The 19,069-nt window shown below is 40.6% G+C and overlaps 1 protein-coding gene across 1 annotated transcript in view; it reads right to left on the bottom strand.

The window, feature by feature from the left end:
- LOC144507119 (uncharacterized) overlaps window positions 1-18,791 on the bottom strand; it is a 31,627-nt gene extending 12,836 nt beyond the window's left edge. The window contains exons 1-4 of the mRNA XM_078233883.1: window positions 18,412-18,791; window positions 15,558-15,645; window positions 13,586-13,677; window positions 13,306-13,473 (exon numbers count right to left, since the gene is read on the bottom strand). Of these exons, the coding sequence (XP_078090009.1) occupies window positions 13,306-13,473; window positions 13,586-13,677; window positions 15,558-15,645; window positions 18,412-18,758 (695 nt within the window). The 5' untranslated portion in view covers window positions 18,759-18,791. The remainder of the gene's footprint in view (window positions 1-13,305; window positions 13,474-13,585; window positions 13,678-15,557; window positions 15,646-18,411) is intronic.
- Window positions 18,792-19,069: the final 278 nt, after the last annotated feature.

Here is a 19,069-nt window from a genome sequence, read left to right as displayed (position 1 = left end):
AGCTTGGGTCACTGTCTGTGTGGAGTCTGCACATTCTCCCAGTGTCTGTGTGGGTTTCCTCCGGGTGCTCCAGTTTCTACGCACAGTCCAGAGATGTGCAGGTTAGGTGGATTAGCAGGATAAATACATGGGGTTACAGGGATAGGGCCCGAGTGGAGCAGTCGTCAGTGCAGGCTCAATGGCCTCCTTCTGCACTGTAGGGATTCTATGTAAAAAAAATCAGGTTTTGCCTATATTTTCAGTCAAAGGTAATGGTAGAATTATGTTCAAACCATTCACCAAATTCAAAATTATACAGACAAAGAATATACAGTCCAAAAGTATACAGTCCAAAGATGTGCAGGTTAGGTGGATTGGCCATGCTAAATTGCTCCTTAGGGTCAGGGGGATCAGTGGGGTAAATGTGTGCGGTTACAGGTATAGGGCCTGGATGGGATTATCATCGATGCATGCTTGATAGGCTGAATGGCCTCCTTTTGCACTGCAGGGATTCTGTAGAACACAATGCAAATTTAAATTCTCATTTGTTGCAAGGTAAATAATTTCTACCAAACAACAAATGTCAAGTTCAGCTTTGGTCCTTTATCTAAAATAAGTTCATCATACAGAAATTGAAAACATGACAACAACTGTGGCCTATGCTAGTCTGTCACTCAGCATCCTGGACAGGAGTCAGCCTTATGGCAGACACATTTTGTCCACAGGAGGAGAGATGTCTCTTGACGTCATTCAGATGAGATGCCAGTGTAGTGCAAAGTTGGAACCAAATCAACTACCTGTACTAAGTACTGTAAACCAACAAGCTAACCCAGACTGGTTCACTGGCATTGCTGCAATTGACCTGCCTGGCTCAAAAGACTGAGGTGTAGGATCTGGTTTCTTTTTACATAGCTCCAGATTTCATCCCCCCGCCCCCCCAAAAAAAGAGTGTCCTGTGTAGGAGGTTCCAGTTGAACTAGTGTCAAAATTATTTGGTAAATTGCAGTTTTATCCGCTTGAAATGCAGTACTATTCCAACAGCCATTTGGGGCTTTTAAAGCTCATCCTGTTGCCAACTGCCGCAAAGCCTTTCAGTAGCTTGATTTAGTTGAAATATAGACACCCTTCTTTCATTAAACAGCACTAACCAATCCCACATGTGAGTGCACACAGACATTTCTGATACTACACAATGGCTTTAAACAATGTACTAACAGGAACTAAATATTGGACTCACAATGCTTATATTGGTCAAACAAGGAAGATAGCAAAAATTTCCCTGTTGATTTCACATGAATACAGATGTACCCACATTGGTGAATCATTGTGGAGTAAAAATGAGTTGAACAATAATTTCTGGGACACGGGCCGAGCTTTGAGGACTGAAGCGGCTATGATCCATCAAAACAGCACCAAGGGGGCAGAGGGCAAACACAGAATACAATTTGCTCAGTAGTAAGCATAAAATTATATTACCTACCATAGATATCAACAAGCCAACTTTTGAAGCCTCAAATTTTTTTCCCCCCAGAAAACAGGGGCAACATAAGCAAAATATAAAAAAAGTGAACGACTGTTGTAGGCAGTCACTATTTTGCAATCTCATCAGCATCCAATGAAAGTGGTGGACATCTTAAACCCCCATGCTTCTTCGCAATGCAGCTTGTATTGCCCATTTGATCCCTCCTCCACCAGATAAGGCAACAGCAAATAAAACATGCATTTGAGGGGTGAAAAATTAAGGTTGACTACTAGTGCGAGTGTAACATGTCATGGTCGAAAAGATCGACTTGCATGCCAAGTATACCTATAGAACATTATTTTTGGGTCAGAATAAGGCCAGGTCAATTTAAACACCATGACTTACACTATTCTCACCATGGTTCCAAGCCTTATGAAGTAAAAAGTGACTTGATTTATTGTCACATGTATTAGCATACAGTGAAAAGTGTTGTTTCTTGCGTGCTATATGGACAAAGCATACCGTTCATAAAGAAGGAAAGCAGAGAGTGCAGAATGTGTTACAGTTATAGCTAGAGTGTAGAGAACGATCAACTTAATGCAAGGTAGGTCCATTCAAAAGTCTGACAGCAGCAGAGAAGAAGCTGTTCTCGAGTCGGTTGGTATGTGACCTCAGACTTCTGTATCTTTTTTCCGATGGAAGAAGGTGGAAGAGAGAATGGCCGGGGTGCGTGGAGTCTTTAATTATGCTGGCTGCTTTGCTGAGGGAGTGGGAAGTGTAGACAGAGTCAATGGATGGGAGGCTGGTTTACGTGATGGATTAGGCTATGTTCACGACCTTTTGTAGCTCCTTGTGGCCTTGGGCAGAGCAGGAGCCATACCAAACTATGATACAACCAGAAAGAATGCTTTCTATGGGGCATCTATAAAAGTTGGAGAGTCGTAGCGGACGACTATAGATATAGTCAATAGTGGATATAGTTATACATATTTCAAACAAAAAGACATTGGAAAGTGTAAGAAGTTTGATATCTTTAATTGAAAAATTAGACACAGGAGGCAAAATGGCCCCCTTTTCAGCCCTAAATTCCCCGTTATACTGAAAGATTTCAGTTGTTACCTGGGCAAACAAAATTTTGACTGAATAACCTAGTTATTTTGGTTACTTCCTGCCTGGTTCTCAATTTTCTCTCATCTTTGGATGTTTTCCCATCAGCATGTTCAAAATTCAGATGCTTGGTGGTTTGATGGATGCAACAGCATATTTTCTAGCTCTGCATTATAAAAAGGAGAATTTGAGGAGACATGAGCAAGGTGCATTTTTCACATTAAGCAATGTTGCATCTACCCTCAAAACACACAAGAAACATCAAATTTGACACATTGGAAATAAGCCTTAGGAATGCAAGATTTACAGAGGTACCAGGAGCCTACTCATTTTTATGCTCAAATTCACTGTGGCCTTGACCCTACCTATGATAGCCTCCTCTAGCCCAGTCTTCTCAAGCTTCTGCATTTCTCCAACTCACCAAGCTCCATTCTCTTCATATCACTGACAATCATGTTCTCAGCCACCTATTCCCCAAGGTCTCTCTCTTTCCATTTCCCTCCATAAAACCCAAACTACTGACAAGCTTTTAGTCACACTTCCTAATATTTCTGAGTCAGTGTTGATGTGTCCAATTATGCTTTGTAAAGTGCCTTAGGATATTTTGTCAAATGCACTACACAAGCCCAAGGAGCATGTTTCAAGGAATATATTAAAAATATAACTCACTAATGTAATCAAAAATTAGGGAAACAAATCTGTCACAGAAGTAGAGAGACAATTAGTCCAGTTATGGAAATAGAAGGGAAGTTCCTTTGTTATGATCAAAGCTGAAGTTATTGGGCCTGTGCAAATTAAAACAAGAATCCCTTAAAATGTAAAAGCTTTCAAAGGTTTCTAAATTTAATTTCTAGCTCAACTAGTTAAAAGTTCTGATTCATACAAAAAAAGGGTTTGTTATATTTTACATGGAATGATGATTGTAAAATTTGCTTCAATTCAGTTCTTGGCCACAACAGAAGTTGGGAGGTATTTTAAAATAGACAAACTTTGGATAACAACAGTCAAATCATTTGCCCCCTTGGGAGGGAACAATGATTACTTCAGCTTGGCAGTCAGTTTAACTGGAGGTTTTCAATTGTGATTTATTTTTGTGCATTGGTAGGCCAAAGATTTTTTTTTACAATGATGCATTGTGCAGTGAGCAACGTTAGTTGGATTTTGCCTCATACAAATGCCACAAATTGCTGAAACAGCAAGTGCAGTGATGCAAATATTACATTTTAGATCTCAAACATCATGCCTAACCTTTATTTCTGAAGAGCAATCAATAGCCAGAATTTTCCGGCTGTTCACACCAGTGGGATCTTCTGATCCTGTTGACGCCACACTCCCACCATAGGATTCCCAGTGGTGAAAGGACATTCAATGGGAAACCCTGTTGACAATGGCAGGACCAGAAGATCCCACTACTGGCCAATAGTGAGCCGCCTCCGTAGAACACAGCGAATTGTGGGAAAAAGCTCACCAGCAGATGGTAATAGAATTAAAGTTTACTCTGAAAGGTTAAGAAAGATAACATTGTGACCCCATTGTGTTTGGGGATTGTTGCATGGATCCTGGAGAAGTTAATGACTGAATGGTGTGCAAACTTTCTTCAATAAATGTGAGGTGATGTATTTTGGTAGATTGAACCAGGGCAGGACTTACTCAGTTAATGGTAGAGCGTTGGGGAGAGTTACAGAGCAAAGAGATCTAGGGGTACAGGTTCATAGCTCCTTGAAGTGGAGTCACAAGTGGACAGAGTGGTGAAGGTGGCATTCAGCATGCTTGGTTTCATTGGTCAGAACATTGAATACAGGAGTTGGGACGTCTTGTTGAAGTTGTACAAGACATTGGTAAGGCCACACTTGGAATACTGTGTGCAATTCTGGTCACTATTATAGAAAGGATATTATTAAACTAGAAAGAGTGCAGAAAAGATTTACTAGGATGCTACCGGGACTTGATGGATTGAGTTAAGGAGAGGCTGGAATTCTTTTCTCTGGAGCGTAGGAGGCTGTGGGGTGATCTTAGAGGTCTATAAAATAGTGAGGGGCATAGACCAGCTAGATAGTCAATATCTTTTTCTAAAGGTAGGGGAGTCTAAAACTAGAGCGCATAGGTTTAAGGTGAGGGGAGAGATACAAAAAAGTGTCCAGAGGGGAAGTTTTCTCCCCCCCCCCCCACACAGAGCGTGGCGAGTGTCTGGAATGAACTGCCAGAGGTAGTAGTAGAGGCGGGTACAATTTTATCTTTTAAAAAGTATTTAGACAGTTACATGGGTAAGATGGGTATAGAGGGATATGGGCCAAATGTGGGTAATTGGGACTAGCTTAGGGGTATAAAAAAGACAGCATGGACAAATTGGGCCGAAGTGCCTGTTTCCATGCTATAAACTACTAGGACTATGACCCATGACGTATCATAGAACTTAAAAAATGGGGTCCATCTAGTTCACCTACCATCCTGGAACACACAAGATACAATGATAATAGAGTTAATGTCAATTAATGGCTAATTATTGTACAACAAATGTAGAGATGAGGAAAACCTTTTGGGGGGGGGGGGGGGGGGGGGGAAAGAGAGCAGGAGCTAGGTCCATAAGTCACATTTTTGCTTCTATACTACACTTACTGTCATGACCAATTTGGAATGTTAAAAATTTTGCATTATGGCACGAGTATGGATGACACCACTGGTGTTAAAAAAAAACATTTCAAAAACCTCCAGGAATCATTTACTACCTTGAATATTGCTGAAGCTTTTGTCTTGCATTCAAAAACATGACAAATACAAGAATGCCAAAATTTCAAACAATCACAATTTATACTACAGGAGGAAGTGCAAGTTGACTCGGCATGGCTGAGGCACTGGGACAAGGAAAGCCACAGGGCACGATAGGTCCCCATGCATCCAAGTATTCAAAAAAAACAAGTAGCCATGTGATTCCCTCTTGATGAAGTGCTCACTAACTGTCTGTTTGGAGAGAAGCTGGTTTCTGATGGAGATTAAGGTTCATTCCTACTCCATGCATATTTTTATATGCTGATAATCCACCTTTGAATCTGTAGCTGCAAGGATTTGCTTACACACTTATGCGCTTTCCTCCACGCCAAAATTCACCTTGGAGCAATCTAACTTGCTTCCTTTGCTCAACATGCTAGTTGAGAAATGCAATAATAGTTTCTCCACTCTTGTCTCCCACAAATCTACCTTCCATGGTCAAAATGTGTTGGGATTTGTATAGCTGTGTTAGAACATTGACCTTATCAGCAATCTTATAAATAGGGCCCTAGCTATTTGCTCACAATTCAAGCTCGACAGAGAAAGAGTACAAAGCTATTCTGCAGGATAAAGGCTAACCTTATTGTTCACTGTGTTTCACACAAATGGGATAAAGACCACCATCTTGGACCCGAAAAGTGCGTGTCTATCTCAAATTACCCTGGAAAGACCATGTTCAATGGAATGGACTGGTGGTGAATGACAGAAACAAGTACCTGGTGCCCTCTGGCAATGACTAAACATATCCACACAAACTATAGAAACTGTTTGTTTATATATCATCCTTTCTTTAGTTAAGAAACCAAATGATGGATTTAGGGGATTTATATTTTGATGGGTAAAATGTTAGAAGGTAAAGATTTAAGTAGGTTTAATTTAATATTTCTGTGCCTGGAAAGGAGCTGCAGATAGATTTCATGTTGAAAAATACATTTGGCTATTTAGGGGTTAACTAAATCCAACAGGATCTGCCCCAGCAACAAGTTTAGAAATGAGAGAGAAGGGGTAGGGCCGGAGCACCATGTGTAGCAAGTGTGTGTCAAGAGTTGATAAAGGAGCTGGGGGAAAAAGGTCGGGGTCTCAGTTCTGCTCATGGTTGAGAAAAGCTGTAACAATGGAGTAAACTGAAGCTAAATGTGGTAGTTCAACAGAGGTAGTGACAGAAAAATAGACTTCAGAATACCGAAGCTAGATGGATAGAGAATAAGGCATGCTGCAGAAGAAATCAAGGAAGAGAAACAAGAGCAGAGTTAAAGAAGTCATTCAATTTATAGTTAGAAGACTTTCAGACGCAACTGAAGTTTTGAAGTCATTTGACAAAGAAGCTGGGACTCAAGTTAAAGCAATTGACTGAGAGAGGAAACAGTAAGTCAACTGAGGCAGGGAAAACTGAAAAGGGTTGGTTCAAAATCCTGACAGGAATTACTGCTAAAAAGTGAAGTGAAAACTCACCTATGAAAATTATTTGGGGAAATTCTGAGGAAGAATGTTTTAGTCGAAGTAGGGAAGGAGGTAGAAGAGGGGGAGGGGTAGCATTATTGGTCAGAGATTGTATCACAGTGTCAGAGAGGAGGTTTGATGAGGACTTATCTGTTGAGGTAGTATGGGCGGAGATTAGAAAGAGAGGAGAGGTCACCCTGTTGGGAGTCTTTTATAGACCTCCTAAAAGTTCTAGAGAGGTTGAGGAAAGGATTGCGGAGTCAATCCTGCTTAGGAGTGAAAGTAATAGGGCAATTGTTATGGGGGATTTTAACTTGACTAATATTGACTGGAATTGTTATAGCTCTAGCTCGTTAGAGGGGTCAGTTTTTGTTCAAAGCGTGCAGGAAGGTTTTTTGACTCAGTATGTAGACAGGCCAACTAGAGGTGAGGCTATATTGGATCTGGTGCTGGGAAATGAGCCAGACCAGGTGCTAGACTTGGAAGTTGGTGTGCATTTTGGTGATAGTGACCACAATTCGGTTACGTTCACCTTAGTGATGGAAAGGGATAGGCATGAACCTCGGGCCAGTGGTTTTAGCTGGGGGAAGGGTAATTATGAGGCTATTAGGAGAGAATTAGGAAACATAGGTTGGACTAGGAGATTACAGGGACTGGGAACGTCCGACATGTGGAGTTTTTTCAAGGAGCAGCTACTGCGAGTCTGTGATAGGTATGTCCCTGTCAGGCAAGGAGGAATTGGTAGGGCTAGGGAACCGTGGTGCACCAAAAAAGTTTCTTTGTTGGTTAAAAAGAAAAAGGAGGCTTATGTTCGGATGAGACGTGAGCACTCGGGTAGTGCACTAGAAAGCTTTAGATTGGCTAAGAGGGAGTTGAAGAGCGAGCTTAGAAGGGCTAAAAGGGGACATGAGAAGACTTTGGCGGATAGGGTTAAAGAGAATCCTAAGGCGTTCTATAGGTATGTCAAGAACAGAAGGTTGGTTAGGGCAAGTTTAGGGCCAGTTATAGATGGCAGAGGGAAGTTATGTGTGGAACCGGAGGAGATTGGTGAAGCATTGAACCAATATTTCTCTTCGGTGTTCACGCAAGGGGACATGAATATAGCTGAGGAGGACACTGGGTTGCAAGGGAGTAGAATAGACAGTATTACAGTTGATAAGGAGGATGTGCAGGATATTCTGGAGGGTCTGAAAATAGATAAATCCCCTGGTCCGGATGGGATTTATCCAAGGATTCTCTGGGAGGCAAGAGAAGTGATTGCAGAGCCTCTGGCTCTGATCTTCAGGTCGTCGTTGGCCTCTGGTATAGTACCAGAAGATTGGAGGTTAGCGAATGTTGTCCCATTGTTTAAGAAGGGGAACAGAGACTTCCCCGGGAATTATAGACCGGTGAGTCTCACTTCTGTTGTCGGCAAGATGTTGGAAAAAATTATAAGGGATAGGATTTATAGTTATTTGGAGAGTAATGAATTGATAGGTGATAGTCAGCATGGTTTTGTGGCAGGTAGGTCGTGCCTTACTAACCTTATTGAGTTTTTTGAGAAAGTGACCAAGGAGGTGGATGGGGGCAAGGCAGTGGACGTGGTATATATGGATTTTAGTAAGGCGTTTGATAAGGTTCACCATGGTAGGCTTCTGCAGAAAATGCAGATGTATGGGATTGGGGGTGATCTAGGAAATTGGATCAGGAATTGGCTAGCGGATAGGAAACAGAGGGTGGTGGTTGATAGTAAATATTCATCATGGAGTGCGGTTACAAGTGGTGTACCTCAGGGATCTGTTTTGGGGCCACTGCTGTTTGTAATATTTATTAATGATCTGGATGAGGGTATAGTTGGGTGGATTAGCAAATTTGCTGATGACACCAAAGTCGGTGGTGTGGTAGACAGTGAGGAAGGGTGTCGTAGTTTGCAGGAAGACTTAGACAGGTTGCAAAGTTGGGCCGAGAGGTGGCGGATGGAGTTTAATGCGGAGAAGTGTGAGGTAATTCACTTTGGTAGGAATAACAGATGTGTTGAGTATAGGGCTAACGGGAGGACTTTGAATAGTGTGGAGGAGCAGAGGGATCTAGGTGTATGTGTGCATAGATCCCTGAAAGTTGGGAATCAAGTAGATAAGGTTGTTAAGAAGGCATATGGTGTCTTGGCGTTTATTGGTAGGGGGATTGAATTTAGGAGTCGTAGCGTTATGTTGCAACTGTACACAACTCTGGTGCGGCCGCACTTGGAGTACTGTGTGCAGTTCTGGTCCCCACATTACAGGAAGGATGTGGAGGCTTTGGAGAGGGTGCAGAGGAGGTTTACCAGGATGTTGCCTGGTATGGAGGGGAGATCCTATGAGGAGAGGCTGAGGGATTTGGGATTGTTTTCGCTGGAAAGGCGGCGGCTAAGAGGGGATCTTATTGAAACATATAAGATGATTAGAGGTTTAGATAGGGTGGATAGTGATAGCCTTTTTCCTCTGATGGAGAAATCCAGCACGAGGGGGCATGGCTTTAAATTGAGGGGGGGTAGTTATAGAACCGATGTCAGGGGTAGGTTCTTTACCCAGAGGGTGGTGAGGGATTGGAATGCCCTGCCAGCATCAGTAGTAAATGCGCCTAGTTTGGGGGCGTTTAAGAGATCCGTAGATAGGTTCATGGACGAAAAGAAATTGGTTTAGGTTGGAGGGTCACAGTTTTTTTTTAACTGGTCGGTGCAACATCGTGGGCCGAAGGGCCTGTTCTGCGCTGTAATGTTCTATGTTCTATGTTCTATGTTCAATCACAAACTTGTGCGCTAATGAGACCATTGTAGCTTCTAATGTACTTGGTCACCCATGTTAATCTTAAAACCTGTGTCCTTGCTAAACCAAGGGGAGAGTAAAGGATTATTGTATTATAATCTGTTCATGTTTAGAAATGTTTTCTTTTCTTGGTAAAAACTAATTAGCAGTCCTGTGACTCTTCCCAGGTTTGATTTTTTAAAACATTATGGTCTTTGAGCCAGGGTTCTATTCAGGGATTTTGCCATCCAGTTATAACACCAACCGGGATCATAACACTTTCCATAGACAATCCCATGGCAGTATCTCAGCCAATCATAATCCTTTTCTCCTGTAGTACAAACTGTGATAATTTGAAATTTGGCAGAGTGTTTGTCCTGATGAGTGCAAGTTGAAAAGCTTTGATAACATGCTTTTCTTTTCAGTAAAGTGACTGCAATTAGACTCCAGAGCTTCACGGATTCATATTTGGGCCTCCAATCTTGCACGCCACATTAGGATCCTAAACAGGGTACTAACCACACTGATTACCATCCCTGAATTAGCAAACTTAGCATGATACATTTAATGATTACAAGAAATTGATGAAAATAAATGTGGGAGGCAGAAACAGGAGAAATTATACTATAGAAATGGCAGGTACATTAAACAAACACTTCAAGAAACCTTCTGGAAATAGTGAAGAACTATGGGTCCGAGAATGAGAAACGCAAGAGTAGTACCAGGAAGAGGCCTAAAAGCTGACAACCTAGATCTTTGGGGTTTTAAAATAGGTGGTTAGAAATAGTGAATCTTGATCTTCCAGATTTCTTCAGTTTCAAACGGTCTCCAGATTGAAATTATAACCTGGATTTTCAAGAAAGGAGAGTGAAAAACACCAAACTATAGGCCAGGTATCTGGACATCATAAGCAGAGAAACTGATAGGATCTATTATTATGAACAGGACAGCAGGGGGCTCTGACTGGGCAGAGTCAGTATGGGTTTATGAAATGGAAATCATGCTCAATAAATCTTAGACTTAAGGTTGTAAGTAGCAGCTTAGATAGGGGGAGCCAGTGGATGTTGTGCCCTTGGATTTTCAAAAGGCACTCCATAAAAGGTGTCATACAGAGGTTATTAAATAAGATTATGGTCATTAGCATGGAATGATGATTCCTTACACAGAATTCAGAGAGTTGGGATAGACAGGCCATTTACAGAATGACTCAAGAACCAATGTATATATCAATGACTTGGATGAGGGACGGTGTCCAAGTTAGCCAATGATACACAGGTAGGACAGTAAGTTGTACAGAGGACTCAGAGACAAAGGAATGTTGGCAAGTTAAGTGAGTGTGCATAAACATGACCAGTATACAAGATGGAGAATTATGATGTGAGGCCACAAAAGTATTGGTATTTAGAGGGATCCAGGTGTCCTATATGAATCAAAGTGGACATGCAGGTACAGCAAGCAATTATGAAAGCAAATGGTATGTTAGTCTTTATTACAAAAGGATTGTTGTCTCAAGAGTAAAACAGTTTTGTGCAACTACATTGGGGCTTGTAGAGTCCACATTTGGAATACTGTGTAGCTTTCATTTCCTTACAGAGGAAAGATACACTTTGAGTGTAGGGATAGATAGGCAACAATGGTTCACTCGATGGATTCCTGGCATGAAGGGATTGTTCTAAAGGAGTGGTAGAGTACACTAGGTCCAGATTCCCCAAAGTTTAGCAAAACAAAAAAGGTCAATTCTAAGGGTTTGACAGGATAAATGCTGGGAGGCTGTTTCCCTACCTGGCGAGTTAGAGATTTAAAATAAGGGGTTGGTCATTTAGGACCAAGATGGAGAGAAATTTCTTTAGTCAAAGGGTTGTGAACCTTTGGAATCCTTCACCCAAGAAGATTGTGGATGTTCAGGAGACAAATATACTTCAAGACAGAAAGTCAGTAGATTTTTGGTTACTAAGGGAATCAAGAAATATGGAGATTAGTGCCGTTTATGTAGAAATTCAGCTATGATCTCACTGAATGGCAGGGCAGACTTGGAACAAATTAATCTCATCTAACTTTATAAATTCAGCAATTTCATGATGTGCATTGGAATTATTGGAGCGTTTCGTGGAGATATTTTCAGCTCTACCAAGCCAAAGGCAGAGACTATTCAGAAGTTAGGGGAGGATCAAAAAATGTAGCATCAATTGTTCCAAGACATATATGCTCACATCACTATTCTAAGATTTATATACAGTTGTGAATCTTGGATACGTGTATTGATAGATAGGGAAAGGCCTTACAAAAATTGATTCACTAATTAGGAATAGCTTAACAAACTGTTGTTACAGAAAGACACTAATGATCCAAAGGAGGGGAGCTATAACAAGTCTATCAAAAACAGAAATCTGAAGACTTCAGGATCCTTCGACCACAGAAACTCATGTACCCAAAAAAGGTGAAGGCAACAATATGTAGTCTTGGTTATAAATGCATAGGATGGAGCATAAAAAGGAGCTTCAAGATTCCTAAATCATACTTGGGTGGTATAATCCAGATTCTAAGTTTGCTGCTCAGAAATTATATAGAAGTATCAAGTTAATTTGAAATACCAATTTAAAGCACCCCCCCCCCCCCCCCCCCAAACACCCAGCAGAATAGCTAGGTCACCTTCTGATCAACTTCTTTTAAGCAGAAGAAACAACTTGGCATGGAAATTAATACTTGTGACAATCCAGAATAGATTTTTTTTTCCCTCACCAAAACAGAACAATTCGTTGTTCAAAACAAACAAGGATGGAGTTGTATCGAACATACATTTTTGTTTTTGGAATGTGGAGATTGTATGACAAGAAGGCGCGAGGAGGAAAAATAGACAAGTGATACACATGGATTTTTAATTTGTAAATTACTTTCCGATCAACTCTCATTAAATGTTAATTATCTAATGAGATTGTCAATCCAGCTGAATTGGGATATTCATGCATGACATTTTAAGGTGTATAGATGAAATAAAATCCAATTATAAATCGAGATTGTATGAAATGTCAAAATTCTGAGTAAATCCAACTTTCCTACCACTATCATCTTGCTAACCTTCATTAGTCCTATTTCCCCCAGTCCATCAAAATTCTTTATGTAATTTAAGGGATCATCCTCCCATTTCTAAAACTACCCTCCATCCCCTGCACCCTTCACTCTTGCATCCTCAATTTGAATTGGTCTTCAGTAGTCAACACGACTCCATACTATCTCAAATTTATTTGGTTGAACTTTTATTTTGCCAGATAAGTCAATTGAGAACCAGTTCTCATTTACAAAATGAGCTGGCCAAGAGGCTAACACCACAGTAACAGAATTTGCACAGCAATATATTTAAACAGTAAAACTAAAAGCGCCAGAGCATAAACCTTTTGACGAAAGGCTTCCATTCTTCAGCCTTGCTATTTCTTCTTCAAAATTTACCTTTGATCATGTTTACAATCTTCCCAACATCTACTCTCCTCTGCTTCATGTCTAGTTCCTACCTACCCCTTTCAAGCAGTACACTAGGACATTTTATTGCAGTAAAAAAGCACTATAACTGCAAGTTGTTAAAGCATGCCGGAATCACCCAAAGGTCTGTAGCCTATTTTTTCAAATCGATACATTCTTTGGCCATTTTAAACTTTAGACTTACAGAACATTACAACAGCGACACGTCCATCATAATATCTTGTGCAAAACAAAAAATAAGTTAAAATGATGCAAAACAAATCAATTTAGGCCCAAGATGATTTACAAGAAAGCCAGTCCTGGAGGGTTCTGTACCTGCTGAACTGTTGGTGCGTAAGAACCAAACCCTCTAATCTGATGGGAAATTTCACATCACAACTTCCAACCATGTTCTGGATTTTAAAATCAAGAAACTTTGCTGGAAATCCAAGTTTCTGAACAACACGTGCATATTTCCTAGCTGCTAATCGAGACTGTTCCTCACTGTCAAGTTGAAAAAAAATCCACGTTAATTAAAATCCTGTACATGAATGAGTAATCTTCCCAAATTTGTTATATTTTTTAATGATTTCAAAATAGAAATAGGATATTATACCTTTTGGCTCCAGTGCAAACCATCTTGCCCGAACTGAAGATCAGTGCCGTAGTTCTGGGTTCTCTTATTCGCATTATCACTGCAGCAAACCGCTATTAAGCACAAGTCAGAAAAAAACCTGGGGTCAAAGTCATAAAAATCTAGTCGAATAGCAATATTGTGTAAAGTAAGTTGCAAATGCTGCACACACACAATTTTGGTTCAACATCATTGCTGTGCATTATATAACTATACACTCCTCCACTGGCACCAAATTTCTATGAGGTGAAAAAAATCCAAATCTTCTGTTCCAATGTTTTCTCTCTATTCCCAAATTCCTTCACTAGGGCAATTCCATGGGCAACACTTGCCATTTCACAGCACATCCAAGTTACCATTATTTGAGAGTCCTGACTGCTAGTCCTGCCAGGCTACTTAACTGTGAAAGACATCAGAGCAATCCTAGCCTCAAATAATGTGGATATTTTCTCATTCAATAAAGCTGTTTACTATGATTTGGGTGGGAACTCTGACTAATATTTTCTTTTCCTATGTTCTGGAGGTGGGGAGTTCCTGTGATAACCCTTCCTCCCATCTACCCATTTCCTCTTTGGGTTAAGTAAATCATGATCTGGGACCTTTTGTTTCTGTCTGCCTCGAAGTGAGATTTTACCAAGCCTTTACGTATTGATTTGGTGCAAAATAGCCTCTTCTGAAAGCTCCAGTAAAAAAAATATTACATAAAAACAATGCCCAGTCATTTTTTCACTATAAATGGAAATTTCTCATGGAAACTAATCATATCAATTATATATTTTTTTATACCAAAGACACTAGTGCCATCACTAGAAGTAGGGTGCAATTCCATTGACAGTTTTCATTTTAAATATAGACATAGGAATATATGGAAGTATAGAAATAAAGAACAATGTCCTACTGATCCTTTGCCTTCTAATCACAAAGGACCACAACTCCATCATGGGAGATTAACTGTAATGTTTGCAACTATACAAGGCATTAGTGAGACCGCACCTGGAGTATTGTGCACAGTTTTGGTCCCCTTATTTGAAGAAAGATGTAGTGGCATTGGAGGCAATTCAGAGGAGGTTCACTAGATTGATCCCAGAGATGAGGGGTTTGCCGTAAGAAGAGAGATTGAACAGTTTAGGCCTATACTGTCTGGAATTTAGAAAAATGAGGGAAGATCAAATTGAGGTATACAAGATGATAGAAGGTATGGATAAAAGTAGAGGTGGAGCGGATGCTTCCTCTTGTGGGGCATTCTAGGATGGGAGGTGATAGTCTTAGGATAAGGGGTAGCAAATTTAAAACAGTTGAGGAGAAACTACTTCTCCCAAAGTGTTGTGAATCTGTGGAATTCGCTACCCCAAAGTGCAGTGGATGCTGGGACAGTGAGTAAATTTGAGTTAGACAGATTTTTAAATTGGTAATGGGTTGAAGGGTTATGGGGAGAAGGAGCATATCAGCCATGATCAAATGGCAGAGCAGACTGAATGGCCTAATTCTGTTCCTATATCTTATGATCTTATGTTTAAATAGAAATGGAGAGTATTAACTTCACATTTAATTTTTTCACTTAATTACTTTATTTCAATGTCTGATATTCCTTGTATCATACCTATTTGTCTGATGAACAGAAGAATGAACCCAAATTGCTGTAAACGACATACAAGATGGCCACATGAAAGGGACCAGTTTCTCCACGCTAAGAAGCCTCCACCTTCAATGACCCAGCCAAGACCACTAATTTGCATAATCAGACAAACATTCACAACTACATATCTGTAAGCTTTATAGTAAAAAAATAAAGTGCTGCAGGAGAAATTGTGTATCGTCAGCTCAGTGGACCAGAAAAAAAAACCTTTTACATAAATTCCACTATTTCCCCAAGTAAAACGGTTGCAAGATTGAAACTGTGATAGAAAAATCAACTCACTTTATTATACAAGTATATCTTGTTTAAAAGAATTACCTTTGGATTATATTCTGCATTTCTTGCACATAAAGCTATTCTCTTCAGGTCCAATCTGCAGGCCAAATTAACAGTGGAAACAATATTTCTGGAAAAGGAAATGTCATGTGCATCACCAGTTTTAATAGATATACTTGATAGTCAAGAACACATTTGGAAGGTTATTCATTTTTAGTATATTTATAGATACGAAGAGCAGGATCTGGCACTGAATGGCCACCAAAGCTTCCAATATGGCAGACAAGTATAATAAGTTATGGTATCAAGTGTCTTGCAAGACTCTTTTCCATTTAAAAAAATAAATATCCTTGTACTTTACTCATCATGTGCTGAACTCATCCAGCACAATGTTGCTAACAGGCAGGATGGGCCAATTGCATGAGTGCTAGCCCTGCCAGACTATTTAACTGTGGAAGACATCAGTGTAATCCTAGCCTCAAATACACAACATCATCCACAACGATCGGAAAACTGCGACAAACCTTTGCTACCCATGGCCTGCCACAAGTTTTCTCCTCTGATAATGGCACTGCCTTTATATGAACAGAGTTTCAGCAGTTTATGAAAAATAACGGAATAAAACACGTGTGCATGGCACCTTATTACCCAGCCTTAGCAGAAAGAGTTGTCCGGACTTAAGGCAGCAATTTTAAAAAAAGGGCACACCATTACGATTGAAGAGGAGGTGCATCTGGATTAGACTTGACCCTGGTGTTTCCACATTTAGCTGGGAAGGTGGAAATGAAACAAGGTATAAATCAAGATCCTGTTAAGAGTGAAAGGTCATTTGAGCTAAATGTATTCGTTAAGAACTTTCAATTTGGTCCAGCCTGGGTCCCTGGTAAAAATCCTAAAGAAAGGCCTGGTGTCCTATCGGATTCACATGGCAAGGAAAAAAAGCTAGCGAATTAAAATAGAGCAGGATAATACAGAAGCATCCATCAACATTCCTTCAATAGTGCTAAGTTCAGTGGAAGACACTAGGGTTGTTCCCATGGGAATTGGAACTGAAATTGCAAAGTAACCGACCACTAAAGACATTTCTAAAAAGTTATAACGTTTAGTCACAAGTAAGGCTTACATTAACACCGCAATGAAGTTACTGTGAAATTCCCCTAGTCGCCATGGTCCGGCGCCTGTTCAGGTCAATGCACCTAACCAACACATCTTTCAGAATGTGGGAGGAAACCCACGAGGACACGGAGAACATGCAGACATCAGAGTGATCCAAGCCCAGAATTGAACCCAGGTCCCTGGAGCTGTGAAGTGCTAACCACTGTGCTACCATGCCACCCCTTCAACAGCTACTTCAACGGAGGCAGTGTTGGCCAAAAAGCAGAGACGTTCTCAGAGAATTGGGAAATCTCCTGATAGTCTCAAAGTTTGTCTATGACCCAAACTTTAAAAAAAATAATTTTGTCCATTCCTGTAAATAGTTATCCGTTCACAAATTAGTTTGCAAAGAATTTAAAGGGGGAGGGAGTATGACAGTCAAGCATAAGTTTGGGAGCAGTGGAACATGTGGCTGAGGATGGGGCGGCAGTTAATGTTCTGTGGACCTGCAGCGCAAGTCCAAGCTCATGTTGCAGTGGTTAAAGGACAGCAGTTGAGCTCTGACAGTTGGCTATTGGGAGTTGGAGAGTATGGAGGTCTTAGTTGACTTCCTTTGTATATAGTTTGCTTTGAATAAGTGATTCAATTATTTTTATCTGCCAAGTCATTGTAGAGCCTCAATTATTTCAGGCTTCTTGACTTGTCTGTTAGTGTTTGATAAGGAATGAAATCCTGAGGTGCTGGAAGACCAAGCTGAGCTGTGGGGTATGAAAATTGTGGTGGCCCCAGTGGAATATAGTTCCAGCATGCTATAGCAAGGGCAATATGCAGCTCTGGGAGTACATCAGGAGGATGGGGATCATGGACTGTTGTAGCATTAGGTTTTGTCACATAATTGGAGAAGGGTTGTGATCAATCGGCTTAGAAGAAATGCTGGAGAATCCTGGAAAAGGAAAGTAAAACTCCACTGGGGGGTGGAGGGCCATTAGCATCGAATTAAATTGTGGGTGTATTTCCAGTGAGTAAAACTGGAGGAGGAGATGGAGAAGATACTCATGCTTAGGATGGGAGCAGCAAGATTTTATAGTTGAGGGTTCAGAATTGAGCATGGCAAGGGAAAATGGCTTGCTAAAAAATCTGCAAGTTCTACTTTATTTAAACAGCAAAAATAGCCCCATGATTTTACATGCGGAAAATCCAAGTACTAAAATGGATCCCCGCCTTAGGTAATATACCTTTCATGTAATTAAGTGCTTTAAAAACAGCTCAAGTAACAAATGTTTTTGTTTACAGCAGGAACCATGTTTTACGTTGTGGGACACACGAATCCAGACTCAGACCAATGAGAATGTAGGTTTTTGTACGGTAATAGTACTTTCACAAAACTATTCGATCCTCAAATAGGGAATCCTGCCCCTCCACGTACAAACCCAGTGACAGCAGGAACTTATGATTTTAAAATTAATTTAAAACTGCTCGTTAGGATTTAAGCTACTTGAATTTGTACCCATTTCCTGCTGACAGGGGCTCCAAAGTGGAACCAGCCTCACCACAACATCATTTAGCTTGGAGACATGGATTAGGATAACTGTATACAGAATTATCTACCTTGGAAACAAAAGCTGGATGGCTCAAGTCAAGGTAAGAAAAATTAAATGGGCAAGTTCAACCATGACAGAAAAGCATACTGGCAACAGCATGACAAATGGCTGTTACAGGTAATTCACATATTCAAAAATGTTTAATACATTACAGGGGTATTATCTTGAAAGGAAATAACTATGGCAATAAATGTACTTACTGTAACTGAGGGCATATTCCAGAACTTTCTACTGGGGTCATTGGTGTTACTGGAGTCATAGGTGTCATTGGCAAAATTGAAGGTGATTCATTGTTAATTGGGTCATTTGTTGACTGGTACAACTGGGTAGCATTTCCAGGTGTAGCAACACCACTGTTCCTCTGGGTTTCTGACAGCAGTTGGCTCTGCTCCACTTTTGGTTCTTGACTTGTATCATCATTTTCCTCTTGGTCACTGAGAAAACTAAGATCTGCTGAAGTAAGCTCTGTAGTAGGTTCTGGAGGTTGAAGAAGCTGAGGAGCGTAGCAGGAGTCGTCAATTATTAAGTCCGAGTCATAAGGAATCATAGGATTGTAGACATGGGAATCATTCGCTGAGAGATCATCCTGAAAAAAAAAGGACACAAGTCATAATTCACACCACATCCTGTGCACAACACGGAGCATGAACGAGTGGTCAAAAGTATCATAACATTTCTTAAAATTCATCCCTTTCCACCAAGTACAAGTGCTTGCCTGTGAATCCCCTGATCATTGAGCTGGCTGCTAAACAATACTGATCATTGTATTCCAGATTTCAGTGACTAGCTGGGATGGTGGTAGATGTATGGGAGTTTTCCCTCAGTACCCAAGGTTCAGGAGAGGGACAAGTTCACAAT

This window comes from Mustelus asterias, chromosome 18, assembly GCF_964213995.1.
Source record: "Mustelus asterias chromosome 18, sMusAst1.hap1.1, whole genome shotgun sequence".
NCBI classification, from domain to species: Eukaryota; Metazoa; Chordata; class Chondrichthyes; order Carcharhiniformes; family Triakidae; genus Mustelus; species Mustelus asterias.
Note: the sequence above shows the minus strand (reverse complement) of the source record. Positions and strands in the feature narration are given on the sequence as shown.